This window comes from Nannobrachium achirus, assembly GCF_963921795.1.
Source record: "Nannobrachium achirus genome assembly, chromosome: 9".
Classification (NCBI taxonomy): Eukaryota; Metazoa; Chordata; class Actinopteri; order Myctophiformes; family Myctophidae; genus Nannobrachium; species Nannobrachium achirus.
In genome coordinates this window covers 32,188,705-32,206,569 of record NC_137818.1, presented here as the reverse complement: position 1 = coordinate 32,206,569, position 17,865 = coordinate 32,188,705, and the positions used below count along the sequence as shown (strand labels likewise).

Here is a 17,865-nt window from a genome sequence, read left to right as displayed (position 1 = left end):
CTGAATGAAGCTCTGAATGTTCATAACCGCAAGCTGCAGTTCATTATAGATCCTGTGGGTGGAGACATTGTATAGCTTGGCCATGAATGAAAGTTTTGACTTTCATTTGCCCTTTTATTGAATAGAATCAATAACATTTATTATTAACAGTTATTCCCAACATAACATTTTATTGTGTCGGCAATCTTGGTACTATTGTATAAAAAAAAGGATCACTGTCAGACAAAGCACACTCACAAATAACAAGAACCCTTTGTACATATAGCTTTCTGAAATAATAAGTAGGCCTAGCTTGAAGTTGAAATGATATATTGTCAACTGCAAATAAAGCGTGTTTTTTAGAAAGTATAGAAAAATACAATGGTGAACTTTATTTTACAATTATATGTCATATGTGTTCAATATCCTTTCACATGTTGTGTTTTAGGTGCGTAAACAGCAGAAGGAGCACACCAACCTTATAGCTGAGTACAGAAGCAAGCAGCAGCAGCACCAACAGGGCTCAGGCCTTCTGACACCAGGCCCCTCCACACAGGGCCCACAGGGCCCACCTCCTCACATGCTCTCCAAGATACCTGGCCAAATGATGATGGGCCAACAGGGCGCTCCAATGATGGGCCAGCACCCTGGCATACTGCCACAAGGTGGAATGCCTGTCAGGATGCCTCAAGGACAGCCCTTCATGGGAGGAGCCCAGCCCCAGCACCCTGGAGCTCTAGGAGCCAGAGCCCCTGTTCCTCCTGGTGCTCCTCCAGGGTTTTTCCCACAGGGGGCTGGAATGCAGGGAGCAGACCCCAGGCTTCTCCAGGAAAGACAGCTTCAACACAGGATGCAGATGGCTAAGCTCCAACAGCAGCAGCAGATGATGGGTCAGCAACCGATGCCACACCCAGGCCAACAACCTGGTATGATGACTCAGTCACAGCCTGGCATGATGGGAAACCCACTCATGGCCCAACAACAACCAAACATACAACCGGGAATGCTGCCTAACCAGCCCAATCAACAGGGCATGATGCAGGTTTCCCAGGGTATAGTTGGTCAGCCTGGAGCCCAGCCAATGAACCAGCTTTCCGGCATGATGGCAGGTCAACCTGGAATGATTGGGCCTCCTCAACAGCAACAGAGGCCTCAGATGATGTTGGGACAACAGGGGATGGTTGGATCTCCAGGTCATCCTGGCCTCAGGGGCCCTCAGGCCCAGCTAACCCCACAACAGCAGAACATCCTGGCCCAGCGCATGCTTTTGTCTCAGCAGCAGCAGCAACAACAACAGCAGCAGCAGCAGAATGCTGCTAAAATCCAGCTACAGCAGCAGCAGATGGCACAGCACAGACAGCAACCAACACAAGGCTTAATAAATCAACCGAGCCAAGAGCAAGGGGCACTCTCTCAACCCTCTACCCCACAGATGAGTTCCTCCCCTTCAGCAGGAGGTAATCGAGTCACACCTCAACCACAGGGTGCTAATGAGGGTTTGCAGCAGGATGTTCAGAACTCTGGCCCAAAAGAAGGAGGGATGCTCAGTCCTGGTCCTGCCACCCCATTACAACATAGTGGCCCCTCCACACCCAGTCAGTTGACCCAACCAGGTTCTGCAGATCAGCAAAATGAGACGGGACAGCAGCAGCAGCAACAACAGCAGCAGCAGCAGCAGCAGAACCAGGCCCTTATGGCCCAGCAACCACAGCCACAAGCTCAGTCTGTACCTCAGCAACAGTCAGGTTTTGTTGGAAACCAACAAGCTGTCTTGCATCCTCAAGTACAACCACAACATCAGCAGCAACAGCAAGTTCAACTCCAGAGGCAGATTTCCCTCAATGCTGAAAAGGCTGGTCTGGTCAAAGTCAAGGAGGAAGGGCCGCAGATGGAATTCTTAATACAACAACAGCAACAACAACAGCAGCAGCTGCAGCAGCAGCTGCTGCAGCAGCAACAACAACAACAACAGCAGCAGCAGCAGCAAATGCAGCAGCAGCAGCAACTGCAGCAGCAGCAGCAGCAACAACAACACCACCAACAGCAGCAACAATCTGGTCAGAATGCCATGCAACCTTCACAAGAGCCCAATATACAACAGCATGAAGGAATGGGCCAGATACAGAATGTCATGGGCCAGAACCCCCTTGGTCAGACTCAGCCTGTTATGATGAACCATCCTAGTCCACAACAGCAGGCTCTGATGGCTCAGCAACAGAAGCAGCAGGCTATGATGGGCATGATGAGAGCACAGCAGCAAGGGATGCTCGTACAGAGGCCTGGGGTTCCACCTGGACAGATCCGTGCCCCCATCAACATCCAGGCTATTATCGCTCAGAACCCCCAGCTCCGCAACCTTCCTCCAAACCAGCAGATCCAACACATTCAGGCGATGATTGCTCAGCGGCAACTCCAACAGGGACAGATGCTGAGGATGTCTATGGGCCAGGGACAGCAAGGCCAGATGAGACCTCAGATGCCCCCAGGACAGGTGGGGCAGCGGATGCCAGGCATGGAAGGGCAGCAGATGCCATATGGTCCCATGGGGAAACCGGGAGCATTGGGCTCTCCACAACAGCCCGGCATAATTGGGCAGCAGCCAGGTGTTGCTCCTCATATGCAGCATGGAATGATGGTACCTGGGCAACAACAACAGCATTTACAATTGGGCATGATGCAGCAACAGCAAATGATGAGAGGACAAGTACCTATGGTCAGGCCCATTTCACCTCGCCAACCGCTGCCCAACTCTCCTGGCGATCCTCAGCGCCATGCCATGGTGCAGGCTATGGGGATACGACCGCCCACACCAAACCAGCACCAACAGCAAGCCCACATGGCAGCTGCAGCAAGCCGCTTGCAGGGGTCTCCATCCCATTCTAGCTCTCCGAGGGGGCCAGTCACCCCTGGCACACCATATTCAATCTCATCTCCTTCCGTTGCTGATGGTGGAGCTGGAAGCGGGAGCCCGTACAGCCAAGTCAGGGCATCCCCTCTCAGGTCTCCAGTGGCCAAGAGTCCGCTTGATAACCCAAGCCTAAAAGCAGAACCTCAGATGTCTGGAAATGAAATCTCTCATATGGCCCCAGTTCCTCCCAATGGGCCACAGCAATGTGAGAATACCCAGAGACAGCCTCAGCAGCATGGGGCAGGAGCCCATGCTACTCGGCCACAGCCTGGTTCTAGAGAAGGGGACCTGTGTAAGATAACCTTGCAGAACATCAAGCAAGAGCCAAGGGAAGTGCAGTGCGATGGTGGAGGAGGAGGAGGAGGAGGAGGAGGAGGCGGCGAGGCTAACCCTGGGGCTATAAAGCGAGAAGCCACTGGTGAGCTAGTGAATGCTGGATTTGTAAATGCTGCAGCCATGCCAGGAGACCCTGGGAATCAAGGTGCGAGAACAGAGACTGGCCAGCAGCTACTCCAGAAACTCTTGAGAACTAAGAACCTGCAGCTGGCTGCTCAGAGGCCCTCTGAAGGCATCCACAATGAGATCAATGGCCACATCAACAGCAAACTGGCCATGCTGGAGCAGAAACTACAAGGGACCCCACGCAATATGGAGGCAAGTGTTCAGCCATGCATTCATTCAATATTGATTCTCATTATATTGATGGGAAATGCTAGACGAATGCTTAATAATAAGCCATGTTCTTGATTCTTAACAGGATCTGCAGTCCATTACAAAAAGAGCTCCGGTAACAAAGGCCAAGCGCACCAATAAGCCTGTTGGGGAGCGAGGGCCTAATGCACGCAAGAAGAACAAGAAGGAAGAGGTTGGAAAGAGTGCTGAAGCCCTGGTGAAACAGCTGAAACAGGTCAGTGGAGTATTACTGCGTGTTTGTTTTAGGGGTGCAACAGTTAATCAAACGAATCAATTTAATCGGTTAATAATATAAAAATAATCGATACTCTATAAGATAGTTGATTGATAATGTCACTGTAGGCGGAAAGTTTAAAAACGTTTAAAAATAATGAAAATAGCAATTCTACAAGCTCCCAACGTGTCGCATCTCGATTCATTGGGAGATTGCACTCACTATTTTTGGATGACACCATTGTGAGACAAAGCTTCATTGATATATAAAACATGAATTGATAAAGTAATGGATAGAATAATCGCTATGAAAAATAATTGCTATTTGCAGCCCTCGTTTGTTTGTGTTTGAGTGGTTGATTTGAAGACCCTTTACCCTGCAGGGCCTCTCCCTGCTGCCCCTGATGGAGCCATCAATAGCAGCCAGTCTGGACCTGTTTGCCCCATTCGGCAGCAGCCCTGCCAATGGCAAGGCTCAGTTGAAGGGCTCCTTTGGAAATGCTGTGCTGGACAACATCCCAGACTACTACTCACAGCTGCTCACTAAGGTAGTGCTCTTTGACAATATGTGCTCTTATGATTAATACATTTCTGTTGACAGGCTTGGTAACTAACAGGCGTTCATTGAATTACTGTTGTTTATAGTGACCTAGAATACACATGGGACATTTAAACGGTTAGCTGTTTAAATGGAGGACTAATTAACAGAACGTTTTATATAATTAATAAATATGTATCAAAGAATCAAACTATCCCTACAAGCTTGAAGCTACTTGATCGTTTTTCCCTAATAATCTTGTGCACAATTTTCCTACAAGATCTGATCTTCACATGCCTTTATTTGGCCATTTACCGATGCAATCCTGAATAATATGTTTGTTTCATTTTGCATCCGTTAATAGTTCTAGTAAGTATCAATCAAGTACTGATGATGCTACTTGTCTTTACAGAGTAACCTCAGCAACCCACCAACACCACCATCCTCCTTGCCCCCTACACCACCCCCCTCAGTACAGCACAAGTTGCTCAATGGCGTTACTACTGTGGAAGAAATATCTGGGGGCCAGAAAGACACCAAAACTACAGAGGATGCTATGGGTAAGCCAAGTATGCTTTACCTCAGAAATCAATTTTTTCTTGATTTCCTTTGCCATTTTAGTTACCCATTTAAACACTATACTTTGTTATACATCGAATAGAAAATAAATTGCTGGTCTGCATAAAGATCTGTAGATCTGCTATTTTTGCTGAATATTCGCCTGTGTTCCTCGAACATTCACCCCTTTCTAGCATCCCAGAATAGGCATGCTAAGGTTTGTGTTAAACTTGCTCCAATTTGTCTTTTTGTGTTGCAGAGGAGGTGAAGAGTGTGGACATTCTTGCAGCTCTCCCCACCCCGCCGCATAACCAGAATGAGGACATCAGGTACAATTATGTAGCATGTGTATTTCCATGGTAGGATTAGACTTCCCTTTGCAGTGTTTGCAAACTCATACAAACGTCTTTCTTTCAGGATGGAGAGTGATGACGAGGATGCCCCAGAAAGCATCATTCCAGCCTCCTCCCCTGAAAGTAACGTAGGTGAAGAAACACCACGTTTCCCCCGGCTTAGGGAACCAAAAGAGGAGGAGACAGAGAGGGCAATATCTCCCATCATCCCCCTCATACCTCGATCTGCCATTCCAGGTAGGAATCTGACTGCTTTGTTGTTAGATAGTTACAGTGGCCTGTTACAGCAACATCAACAAAAATCAGCGTGTTGCAACTTGCATTGTGAGTTACCTGTTAACTGCTTTAGTGCCTATCCCGAACTAGTTCGGGATAATTTGGACCGTCCTGGGTGCCTATCCCGAACTAGTTCGGCTTTTTTTTTTTTTTTTTTGAGCCGGGCCGCCGGCCGTCATCTGTTTACACGGCCCGCGAGAGCGTCGCGCCGCCGATATTTACCATCCACTCCAATGCAATCCAGGATCTTTAGAGCTCATTTTCTCTGTTCCATGCATATCCATGAGGTGTGCAAGGTTTAATCATGGATAAATCGCCGAAAATAGGGCTTCTAAAATGCTTGGTAGCCAATAGCTAACTTCAAGCTAACTTCATCCTGTCCCTGTTGATGACACAAAGGAAAGTGTTCAGGCTTGTCATGGCTGCGCACGGCTTGTGCTGTTACAGCGCTTGTGGATGGGTGTTTTCTATGGCCACTGGGCGCCCTCTAGTGGTGAAAAGGTGGCATTGAAAGCGTTAATAACATTGCTTTTCTTCCGTTAAGCGTTTCCAGAGAACAAACCGTTAGAAGCAGCTGATGGCAAGGTGGTCTCCACATCCAACAACTGGGACAAGGCCAAGAACAACGAGGTGTCGGTCACCTTCACACTGTCATCTGCTGCAGCTAAGGTACTAACCTGTCGTACCACTGCTCCCTGTCTGACCACTTTGATCCCTACTCAATAGTTGACAATAGGGCTGTCACAATTATTACATAATCGTCTAATCGTGATTATTTGACATTATCGCAATTATTTTGTCATAATCGTCATAATCGGGAATGTTGAAAAAATTCCGAAATAGTGGAAATAGCAGATCTACAAGCTCACAACGCGTCGCGATGCGACGCGTTGTGAGCTTGTAGATCGGCTATTTCCACTATCGAAGTTATTTTTTAAGTAGTAAGTTGTCAAATATGTCAGTAATTTCTTTGTATATTTAGGTTATGTGTCATATCTACCATGTACAACTTCAAAGCCTAAAAGCCAAACAGAAATGTAATTATCAACGACAAAAACACAATTAAATCGTTAATCGCCAATTATTTGAGTGACAATTAATCGTCATGTAAAATGTCATATCGTGACAGCCCTAGTTGACAACAATAACTCTTGTCTGTTATTCCTTCCAGAATCTGAACCATGTCATGGTGGCGATGGCCCAGCTACTTCACATAAGGATGCCAGGTTCCTATGAGGTGACCTTCCCTCCTAACCCTGGCACACCTGGTGCCACCATGTCAGGAAAGGGTCCTGAGCAGCCAGGTATTTGTAACACGTGATTCAGACCTGTATATTTCTCGGCCTCGGATCTTATGCCGATAGATTCAGTGAATAAAAGTGTCCTGATGGTGACATGGTTTATTTCAGGTGCGCTTTGTGTAAAGGATGGTGCTTCACCTAGTCAGGATGAATGGCTGAGGCAGTTTGATGTGTCTCTGCCAGGCTGCACTTTGAAGAAACAGGTTGATATTCTCTCACTCATCAAACAGGTCAGTCATTGCATATCTTGGCCAAACTCAAAGATGATCAAATGTGTTTTTTCAATTGCCCTGAGACCAGCATCTTGTATGACGCTCTCATGTTGTTGGACTTAAATCTCATATTGGTACTTTACTTTTCCTCAGGAACTTTCTGAGCAAGAGGACAAACCGGTACAGCACTGTTACACCACCAACGTGAGCGACTTGGATGTGCGCCACCTTCCAATTATCCCTATAGAGGAATCTCCACCTCCTTCACCCTCCCCTCCACCAGCTCCTTCGTCTGCCCCAGCTCCCACTAGCGAAGTTGAAGATCCCACAAAGCCAGCCTCTCCCTCGCCTTCTCCCTCCAGTCCCTCCAAAGTCCAGATCAAGACTGAACCTGAGCAGGAAGCGATTGCTCCTCCTGTTGATGCTGAACCAACAGAAACCACAGAGCCTGCTGCAGCTGCTCCAGAAACAGACACCAAGACAGATCCAGTTGCTGCTGCTGCCTCTGCAGATTCTGATCCTACTGCTCCTAGTGAAGATGCTTTAAGCCCTGCTGCAACGGAGGACGACACTGCTACCGAGCCAGCCCTCCCACCCAAGGATTCCCCAAGCACCATGGAGGTGTCCCCCAAAGCCATCAAGCAGCGCAGGCCCCACTCTCCAGATGAGTTGGTGGTACAGCCCAAAGTGAAGAAGTGGAAGGGTATTCGCTGGAAGCGTCTTTCGATTGTTATCACCATCCGCAGGGGCGGTTCCAAAAAGGAGAACAGCCGTGAGGTGTCAGAGCTGATGGAGCGCCTGCGCATCACTCTGCGGCCAGACAAGCTGCCACGAGACAAACGGAAGTGTTGCTTTTGTCACGAGGAGGGTGACGGATCGACAGATGGGCCAGCTCGCCTGCTCAACATAGACGTGGACCTTTGGGTGCACCTCAACTGTGCCCTCTGGTCCACTGAGGTGTATGAGACGCAGGGTGGTGCCCTCATCAATGTGGAGGTGGCTCTGCGTCGTGGCTTGCGTACCCGCTGCGCCTACTGTCAGAAAACGGGTGCGACCAATAGCTGCAACAGATTGCGCTGCCCCAATGTCTACCACTTTGCCTGCGCCATCCGGGCACGCTGCATGTTCTTCAAGGACAAGACCATGTTGTGCACCCAGCACAAGTTGAAGGGCCCAAGTGAGGAGGAGCTTAGTACTTTTTCAGTTTTCCGCCGGGTCTACATCGAGCGTGATGAGGTCAAGCAGATTGCCAGCATCTTACAGCGAGGTGATCGTATCCACTTGTTCCGTGTAGGTGGCCTCATCTTCCACGCTGTCGGCCAACTTCTGCCGTCCCAAATGGCCAACTTCCATTCCTCCACCGCCATCTTTCCTGTTGGTTATGAGGCCACTCGCATCTACTGGAGTACACGTGTGCCCAACAAGCGCTGTCGATACCGCTGTCGCATCAATGAGATAGATAATCAGCCTCTGTTCGAGGTGCGTGTGCTGGAGCATGGCATGGAGGACCTGCACTATCGTGACAACAGCCCAGAAGGTATGTCCTGTAGAACGGTCCCCACTCATCTGTGTTCATCAAAGAAGGTGCGACACCAGTGTCTAACCCTGTACTGTGTTTTCTCTTCAGGCATCTGGGACCGGGTGGTCCAGGAGGTGGCTAAACTTCGGGATGATAATGGCATGTTGAAGTTGTTCACTGACCACGTCAAGGGAGAAGAGATGTATGGCCTCACCATTCACGCTGTTATGCGCATTACTGAGTCGGTAAGAATTTTAAAGCAAAACACTGGCACCGCTATTTCCCTTCTGTTATTATGACAGTATAACATACAAATACAATTTATTTAAATCTTAGCCCATCCATAATAATAATTTTAGGGCCTCTACCTGAAATGTAGTTATCACTTCCTTCACATTCTTGTGACCACTGGAGGCAATTTTTGGTTGACTGAAAAATATAAAACTCACAATACAAATGTGTGTTGTGTTTAGTTGCCTGGAGTAGAGAATTGCCAGAACTACCAGTTCCGCTATGGCCGGCACCCTCTGATGGAGCTCCCTCTCATGATCAACCCCTCTGGGTCTGCCCGCTCTGAACCCAGGGTCCTCACGCACTGCAAGAGGTGAGACCAAATCCTAACATGGTGTGACACAATAATGCTTAAATACGAAAATGAGCTGACTTAAAGGGATATTCCACTTTAAAAAAACCTTTGGTAATTTTATCGTCTAATCAGGCTTTTATGAATACCCTGAACAGTTTTTAATTTGCTTGATTCAATATTTAGATATTTGATGTAAATGTTACCAGGCCCTCCAGGCCCAGGGCCTCTCCCTACACACACCCATTGTAACTTCAAACTCCATTTTAACCATGATGGATTCATTAAAAACAACCATAATTTTTCCGGAACAACCTTTTTCATTTATTTTTAATAATTATTTGGGAAAATGAGACAAATTAAATACAAAACAAATTTATTAAAAATAAATGAAAAAAGTTATCGAAAAAAACACGGCCTGCTCACATATTAGGAGGGTAGTATGAGTCACCAGAAAAAAATAATGGGGGTTTTTAATGAATCTATCATGGTTAAAATGAAGTTTGAAGTTATAATGGGTGTGTATGTGGAGAGGCCCTGAGCCTGTAGGGCCTGGTAACATTTACATCAAATATCTAAATATTGAATGAAGCAAATTAAAAACTGTTCAGGGTGTTCATAAAAGCCTGATTAGACCATAAAATGACCAAAAGCTTTTTTGAAAGTGGAATATCACTTTTAAGACCTGTATTCTCATCTCTTCTCACCCTCTGCCTCCACAGGCCCCACACTCTCAACAGCACCAGCATGTCCAAGGCCTACCAGAGCACCTTCACCGGGGAGATCAACACGCCCTACAGCAAGCAGTTTGTCCACTCCAAATCCTCCCAGTACAGGCGGCTGAAGACCGAATGGAAGACCAACGTGTACCTGGCTCGGTCCCGCATCCAGGGCCTGGGTCTGTACGCCGCCAAGGATCTGGAGAAGCACACCATGGTCATTGAGTACATAGGCACCGTCATCCGCAATGAAGTGGCCAACCGCCGTGAGAAGATCTACGAGGAGTCGGTATGTTGACTCGATATCGATGTAACGAACCTGTCCTCCATTTAATATGAGTCTTATTGTCATTTCTTTCATTTTGTTTTACTTCTCCTGCCTTAGAACCGTGGGATCTACATGTTCCGTATCAACAATGAGCAAGTGATTGATGCCACTTTGACTGGCGGCCCAGCTCGGTGCGTGTTACTTAATCTTGATATTTCTCTATTTCTCTGTCTCTAGTACTTGACCTCGTGTTATTAACCATTATTAACCTTTCTTTTTTTTTGCCACAGATATGTCAACCACTCCTGTGCCCCCAACTGTGTTGCAGAGGTTGTAACGTTTGACAAAGAGGACAAAATTATCATCATCTCAAGTCGCAGGATCCCAAAGGGAGAAGAGGTAAGTGCTGTAGAAGCTCATGGGGTATCTGGGTTGCAAAGAGGTAAACTTGCTGCCCAACATTGTGGGACTTGCGTTGGAATCCTCCACACTGAAAAGAAGGGTCTTGATGAGTTACCATATGGCTGTCTACTACGCTCTCCCCAAGACCAACCAATGGGGGCTCTGCAGTGACAGGTACTACACAGGGGATTAGGAATTGGCATAATTACTAAATTAGAAGAAAAAGGTCCACTTAATCGGAAAAAGAAAGGAACCAGACAGTGTGAACTCACATGCGCAATAGAGCTGTCAAATAATCGTTTAATATTTGAACACTATTCCAATTATTAAATAAGAAGAAAGAAAGAAAGTAATTTCAGTGTGAAGATTGACATTCATATGTGAAGGGGATAAAGAAAAAATACAGGACCTCGTAATAGCAGCCGTGTTCGTTTGAACTTCTGCTAAAAAACTCTAACTAAATCTCACATTTTGGTTGAAAGCTGAAGTCGTTGCATACATATGTAGTTACTTTCCACTTTTCCTTTCATAGTGGACTGAAAATCAAATCAAATGCAGGACAAGCTACAGATGGCCTACCTTTAAAGAACAAAGGAGGCCACATCTCATAAACATGCACCCAAATGAGTTTGGCCAGATGTCTGGAGTAACTCAATCCAAACAGCCACGTCTTGATTCAAATCCTATTTTATATGAGCCACATCTCGATTCAAATCCTATTTTACATTAGCTCTCAAACTTTAACATAAGAGTCTTGTACAAAGACGCCCACTACAGCCTGAAGTTGCTCAAATTTTAACATGCAGTTCAACATTTATCTGTTTGTAGTATATAGTCGAATTGTGTGTGTGTTTTCAGGTAGAATATTCAATTGTGACTTTTGACCACTGTTGACAGCCCTAATGAATATATATTTGTAATCATTTTTGATGTTTTTCAATAATTGTTAGGCGGCAGTCTTATCATTTCCATCTCCTTGTTTCAGCTGACATACGACTATCAGTTTGACTTTGAGGACGATCAGCACAAGATCCCTTGCCATTGTGGGGCCTGGAATTGCCGAAAATGGATGAATTAACAGAGGAAAGAAAAAATGAGAGAAAGAGACTTCCCTTCTCATTGGTGCCAGAACACTCCTGCGCCAAAGCCTTTTTTTGAATCCTACTTACCCAGTGCATAAGCTGTTCTGAAATATGCGGAGGGAGACACGCCTCCTCCCATCTATGAAAGACTATAGCGTTCACACCTGCAGCCAAAGGTTTGAAAGAGCATTAACAGATTTAAAAGAAGAAATTAAAGCAACCAACCACCTCCACTAACAGCAGCCTAATGGTGGGACAATCGTTTCTCTTTGGACAAGTGGATAACTTTTTCCTCTGCCAAAAGCAACCCTCGTACCCTTCTCCACTGCACCCTCTCAATAAGCTTACTATGGCTGGAAACAATCCTCATCTACCAAATCTGATCCTCCTTTCTTTCTGTCCGATATCAGTACTCGTAGTGCAGAGTTCGCACAGAGCTTTGAGAAAATAAAAAGCCATTTTAAATAACTAAGAAGTGAACTAATGCATTTTTAAGTCGGACCTACTTCTTCTCCTACACCCCTACCTCCCTTCCTCCCTTACCTCCCAGGAAGAAGAAGAAAAAAAAAAGACGCTTTCCCTTACAGTCATCAATGAAGACAACACAGATATCGGCTCGCTAGACAATCCTGATGTGGCTCTGCATAGAACTATGTATGATCGATGGTTAAGATGTATGATATGATAAGCTCAGATGCTATTGACCTCTGGCTCCAGAGGCGCCAGGTGTTTTTATGAGTGTCTGGAGTCTAAAGGTGGGTTTAGTTGGACCCAGTCTACCTCATTGATTTAGTGGGAAGTGACTGCTTTGTACAAAAAACTGTTAACTGCTACTGTGGAAAATGGGGAGGGAGGGGAGGGAGGGGGTGTTTTTACAGGGCTTAAGCCTGATATATGCATCAATGACAATGTTTTGTGATTTATTGCGCAACAAAAAATGTCTTCATAACTGAAAAAATGCATCACCGTCTGCACTTTTTCAGCTGAAAATATGTTTTTGTCAAGCGATGCGCCACACTACACTTTGTTGCAGAAGCATAAATCACTCCTTGGCCTTCTCGGACAAGCAGGGAAACTTTAGCAGCAGGTTTGCTCTTATCTACTCTATGCTGATGATGATTTACAATAATGAGCCAACATAATAATTATTATTATTATTACTCACAAGTTATTTATACAGAGGAAATATATGACAGTTTTGATAAGATATTGCATTAAGATCACAATCAGAAGCTTAACAGGAGTCCTGTAATGCCATCAGATCATCTTAGATTTTCATGTAGACTTTTTTTTGTTTCTCATTTATATTTATGCATTTAGAAATCATGCTTCTTGGTGTGTGAAAGCACAATAGCATCCACCTTTTTCTAGGTTCGCGTACAACAAACTATTGGTGTGAGCGACGGCTTCCACAGCTTTAGGATCACAGATGGATACTGTAGTCTTGGAAAGACTATCGAGTCCAACTGACCGAGTGAAGGAAAAGTATGCTTCGGTGTCTCATGTGTTCAGGTCACAGTTGATTAAAACTAGCCGGTGGATGCCCGACTACTATCCCTTTTAATGCTTTGTATGCCTACATCTCAATCTTCTCTCAACCTTGAACCCTGAATCATGTCATCTTCTAAACCATGTAATGGACTGTTTAAACTTTACTGTAATGAGTCTTTCTCTGCCGCGAGTACAGCCTACAGTCTATCTGCTTCCCTCTTTAGTGTGTTTTTCTTTTTCTAGTGGTTGGTACCGTCTTCTTGAGGCTGAACCAGTGGCAGGGGAAGACTTGGCTTGTTTTTTTTTTGTTTTTTTGTAAAGATAAGGGCATTTGTTTTCATTTCTCGGAAAGATGAATGACAAAGTAAATCTTTTAAGAAGGGAGCTTTACTAAGACTCCACCTTCCCTTATTACTTTGTTTCCTCTTCCTTCTAACCTAAGACCTCACATGATAAAAATGCAAAAGTGTACAAACTGTATATAAATATATATACACATTGGGGGGCGGGGGGGACAGCAAACTCTTTATCCAACCCCTTTTTAATCAAAGTAAAAAATGTAGAGAAATAAAATTGAGAAAATTCAACCACTGGATATCATTTTATCATAAAGATGAAGCTGTGTGTATATATATAAATATATGTAAAATGGCAAACTAATATCTTGATATGTATATGAACCAGAGTGTTTTTGCATTTACCTGTTTTTCTATTAGTGTTTTTGCTATAAGCTTTCAAAGACAGTTTGTTAAATAAAAACAAAATGGGTATTTGAAAATGTCTGGTCTTCTCTAAATGATTGGGACGAGAAGCCAAGATAACAATGAGAAAGAATCTGTGTGGAAAGTCATGGTTATTAGATATGAAAGTCACTTATGGCGTAAAGCAGCAGCAGTACAAAGGTGCATAGTATTTGTGTATTTATGTAATATTGTTCATGTGTTATTTTTTTCCCATTTTATTTATGCTACTGCTTGTTGAGTACCAAAATGTGTCCCTTAATTGATCGGAATTAGATTAAATATACAGTTTGAATGGAAAATCTTGAATTCCCTAGGATGATACTGTTTTGATTAGTGTTTGCTCTTTTTTTTTTTTTTTTTTTTTTGTATCTTCCCAATAGAAGTGAATGTGTTGGTATTCCTTGTGAAATTACTTGGCCTAATGTATGTTCTGATGTAATACTCAAAGTTAATCCCATACTTACCTGAGAATGGATTGCACTCTTGTAGTATATAATGGAGTACTTCTCTAAAGTGGTAGACATTGATCAAGTGTCCGAGGCAGTGATATACAGTATATATATTATATTTTTTGGTATGTTTATATTGCAAGGGAAGACCATGACACGACATTTTGCCGCTCACTGGATTTTAGCCTGAATAATTTTTAACTTCTTTCGATCTTAATTTAAGTTCTCTGCATATCTTATAATTTAATAAAGAGTTTGCTCAAGTTGAAGTTTTTTTTTTTTTTTTTTTTAACCTAACCTACTTTTTAAAAAGATGTTGCATTCTGTACAGCAGAGATACTTTTAGGGAATATGAATAAATATAATGATCATTTTTATTGTATGTGGCATGTTTTGTATGGATGTTATTTTGAATTGTACATATTCTTTTGATGACGCCAGAGGTTGCATCTCTTTATATACAGCTTTTCCCCTCCCCCTACCCATCATCTTATTTCTTTGTCTGCTTTTATTTCTTGTAAAGGAAAATAAAATGCATTTTAAATATAATGGTATTTTTATTTCTTTCATTGATCCCTGAAGTCCACAGCCCCAGGTGACAAATGGCCTCTGGCTGGCCAGATTTTACAAAAACTATTAAGAAAAAAAGAAGAAAAAAAATGTGCTATTGATTATTTATTACGGATCTTCAAAAGATGCTTTGCAGTAAGGAGTGGTTAAAATCTACCTTTTGGAACATTTTCATGCTGTATCTAAATGTTGGGGGCTGCTGAGTTTTTGGGCTTGCAATGTTACTTTGGAAAAATACATGTCTTGCAATTTTCAAAGCAAAAAGTTGAGAGTTCAACATCAGCATTTGGCAAATTTCCACAATGTCTCTGTCTTATCTAAATTCTACCAGGTGAAATATTTAATTCTCACTTGTTTCTCCCATGTGCCTGTGTGGCACATGCAATAAGGTCAAAGGTTTATAAACCAAAGGTTCTAGGTTCAAAACTCAACAACAACCAAAACAACAAAGAAATCAAACTGGTTCAAATGCCTCAATAAAAAAAACATCAAACTGAAAACTAAAACCTCAACTCAAATAAAAGATGAAAAACAGTTGTCAAAAAAGGGGGAAATAAATACAAAAAACAAACAAATACACTGCTTAATATGAACATTTCTTAAGCTCCTCCCTCCAGAAGAGAGCTCCCGCTCCTCCCTCTCCTACCAGAGCAATAAAAATAAATCACAAAAAGAATTTAATGCTTAATTAAAATAATAATTGCATGTACAATTCTATTTCCTCAGCTCCTCCCTCTCCTACCAGATCTAAAAGAGTGTGTGAGGAGGGAGGTGGGCTGCCTCCATGCTCCTCGCCTTACAAAGACCAAAAATAAAGATTGACTAGGACCAAGATTCAAACCCACAACCTTTGACTTATGGAGCTTCTCCATTTCCCCTGTACCACCAAGCTTTTCACACTAAAAGGAAGTTTGAAGTTATATTTAAGGTTGAAGGAGGAGGTGACCGGTCAAAAGATGACAATCCACAGCACAGCAAACACCTCTCCCCCTGACAGAATGACTGAATCTACTGATACACCCTCTGATGATCAGGGTTCATTATGACACAACTGAGATTTTAAGGTGTTTAAATCAGTTAGAAGAAATTTCTCTGCACCCAGATTTACACTTTCATTGAAAGCAAACAAAGATGTTTCTTTTTAGCCTAAGAGTAATGTCATTAAAATGCATATCCTTTTAGTTATTAATGTATTCGTTTCAGATGATGCGATCTTTAGCAGTTTTAATCAACCAAAAAGAAAGTACATTTGCAGTTCTCACTTTGGACTATTGTCAAACAGTGCTGCCTGTGTATTATGACCACAGCTCCTCTTGATTAGGTGAATCAAGTTTGAGAAAATACCACTTTACACTCATGGCATGCAGCATATGCTATCAATTAAATCAATGATCACACTTAGCTAATTCTACCCATTTGGTTAACAAGATATTTACTTACAGATATAACAGAAGAAATAAACGAACAAAGGGGATTTCCGAGTCTGCAAGTGGTACTTTACAGCTTAAAAAGAAAATTTAAATCACCCCAACTACAAGATTGTAGATCAACATTTTTTGCAGATTGTTTGACCCACAACAGATACACAAGGGTTTGTGTTGTTAAAGGTTGCATTCAATCAAAGTCTTTCCATCAGAGACCCCCAACACTACTTTAATCTAGCAGGAAAACCAATTAAAGGACAAAGCCACCAATAAGAAAAAAATGTATTTATTGTATATCATCTATGTACACATTTGAACAAAATCAGAAAAGATTTGCATGACATGAGTTTTTGAAACCTTTAAGTATTATTTATGAACAGGACGTCTTGATGGTAAAATACCCATGGCAACAAACCAAACATGGACAGGAGCATTTTGACATTTGGTTCACTTTACAGTCTTCCATTGCCATCCGAGCACCGTCTCAGCTACGCTCTGCCTGCTTAACGTTTCTACCCATGTTACAGTAGCAGCAACTTGACTGGGGTATTCACGCCCAACAATCCAAAAAAAAAAAAAAAAAAAGGGAAACAACACAAGACGACAGACAAATAAGTAGGCTGAGGAAAAGACAAGTCTAAAAGCCTAATTTATACTTTGTTGCGAGTCACGTTGTTACCCAAATAAAAAAGATAAAGAAAAAGAAAATATTTTCGGGGACAACGCAGTGCACCCAAGTATAAATTAGACTCAATCTACTGTAATTCACCACCTCAGTAGAGACTGAGGTCCCAGTGTTTGAGACAGCATGCATAACAAGGTATTACCATGACATTTATTCTGGTTGTACAGACCCCTGGTTCAAGTGTTAATAACGTTACATAATGCTAACATTAACCATCCAAATCCATGTGACAGAATAGTGCAGAGCCCAAGAATGACAAACTGCCAGCGTAATACTTTCATCATCTTGTCTGCAAACACAGCGTTGCAAGCAGCCATGGCTGCACACCACAGTGTAGCATGAGAACATGTGGTTTCACTTTACAGTGTCAATCTCTCAGAAGGCAATGGCTCTGAATCACATTTCACATCCAACAGTATGCTTTGCCCTGATCGAACTGTGACAGCCATCACAAATCCTTTATTTTTTAAAAAGCCCATTGGCGAGATTAGAATGGAAGATTACATTGCGGTCCTTAATATTCCAGTGTCAATGAAAAAAACAAAACAAACAAAATAAAACTAAAAGGATAGCTACCACCCAGAAGACATAGTAACAGATTTGGTTTACTGAGCTCTGAAAAGAGCGCAACAGGCAAATTCCAACATATAAACAAAAAGTAGTTGCAGCAAAATGAACTGGGATCAGTAGTACCACCAAACCGCTAGTGGAGTAGCAAAATGAAAAAGAAATCCAGCAGATGACAGTCCATTGCCTAGCAGGGGAGAAACCATGCAGTCGCATCAAGAAAACAACAGATGTCTGTGTAGTACCATTCAAAGTCTCTGGTCAAAACAACAATCTGGTGCTTGTGGCATACAACAACAAAAAAAAGTATATATACAAATCATATGTACCCA

The 17,865-nt window shown here is 43.3% G+C and overlaps 1 protein-coding gene across 1 annotated transcript in view; it reads left to right on the top strand.

The window, feature by feature from the left end:
• The window catches only part of kmt2d (lysine (K)-specific methyltransferase 2D), a 42,174-nt gene extending 27,412 nt beyond the window's left edge, over positions 1 to 14,762 (top strand). The window contains exons 40-55 of the mRNA XM_080733821.1: positions 428 to 3,541; positions 3,645 to 3,794; positions 4,177 to 4,341; positions 4,744 to 4,891; positions 5,149 to 5,218; positions 5,307 to 5,479; positions 6,063 to 6,187; positions 6,690 to 6,822; positions 6,928 to 7,049; positions 7,185 to 8,568; positions 8,659 to 8,795; positions 9,024 to 9,154; positions 9,856 to 10,141; positions 10,238 to 10,311; positions 10,411 to 10,519; positions 11,508 to 14,762. Of these exons, the coding sequence (XP_080589947.1) occupies positions 428 to 3,541; positions 3,645 to 3,794; positions 4,177 to 4,341; positions 4,744 to 4,891; positions 5,149 to 5,218; positions 5,307 to 5,479; positions 6,063 to 6,187; positions 6,690 to 6,822; positions 6,928 to 7,049; positions 7,185 to 8,568; positions 8,659 to 8,795; positions 9,024 to 9,154; positions 9,856 to 10,141; positions 10,238 to 10,311; positions 10,411 to 10,519; positions 11,508 to 11,600 (6,414 nt within the window). The 3' untranslated portion in view covers positions 11,601 to 14,762. The remainder of the gene's footprint in view (positions 1 to 427; positions 3,542 to 3,644; positions 3,795 to 4,176; positions 4,342 to 4,743; positions 4,892 to 5,148; positions 5,219 to 5,306; positions 5,480 to 6,062; positions 6,188 to 6,689; positions 6,823 to 6,927; positions 7,050 to 7,184; positions 8,569 to 8,658; positions 8,796 to 9,023; positions 9,155 to 9,855; positions 10,142 to 10,237; positions 10,312 to 10,410; positions 10,520 to 11,507) is intronic.
• Positions 14,763 to 17,865: the final 3,103 nt, after the last annotated feature.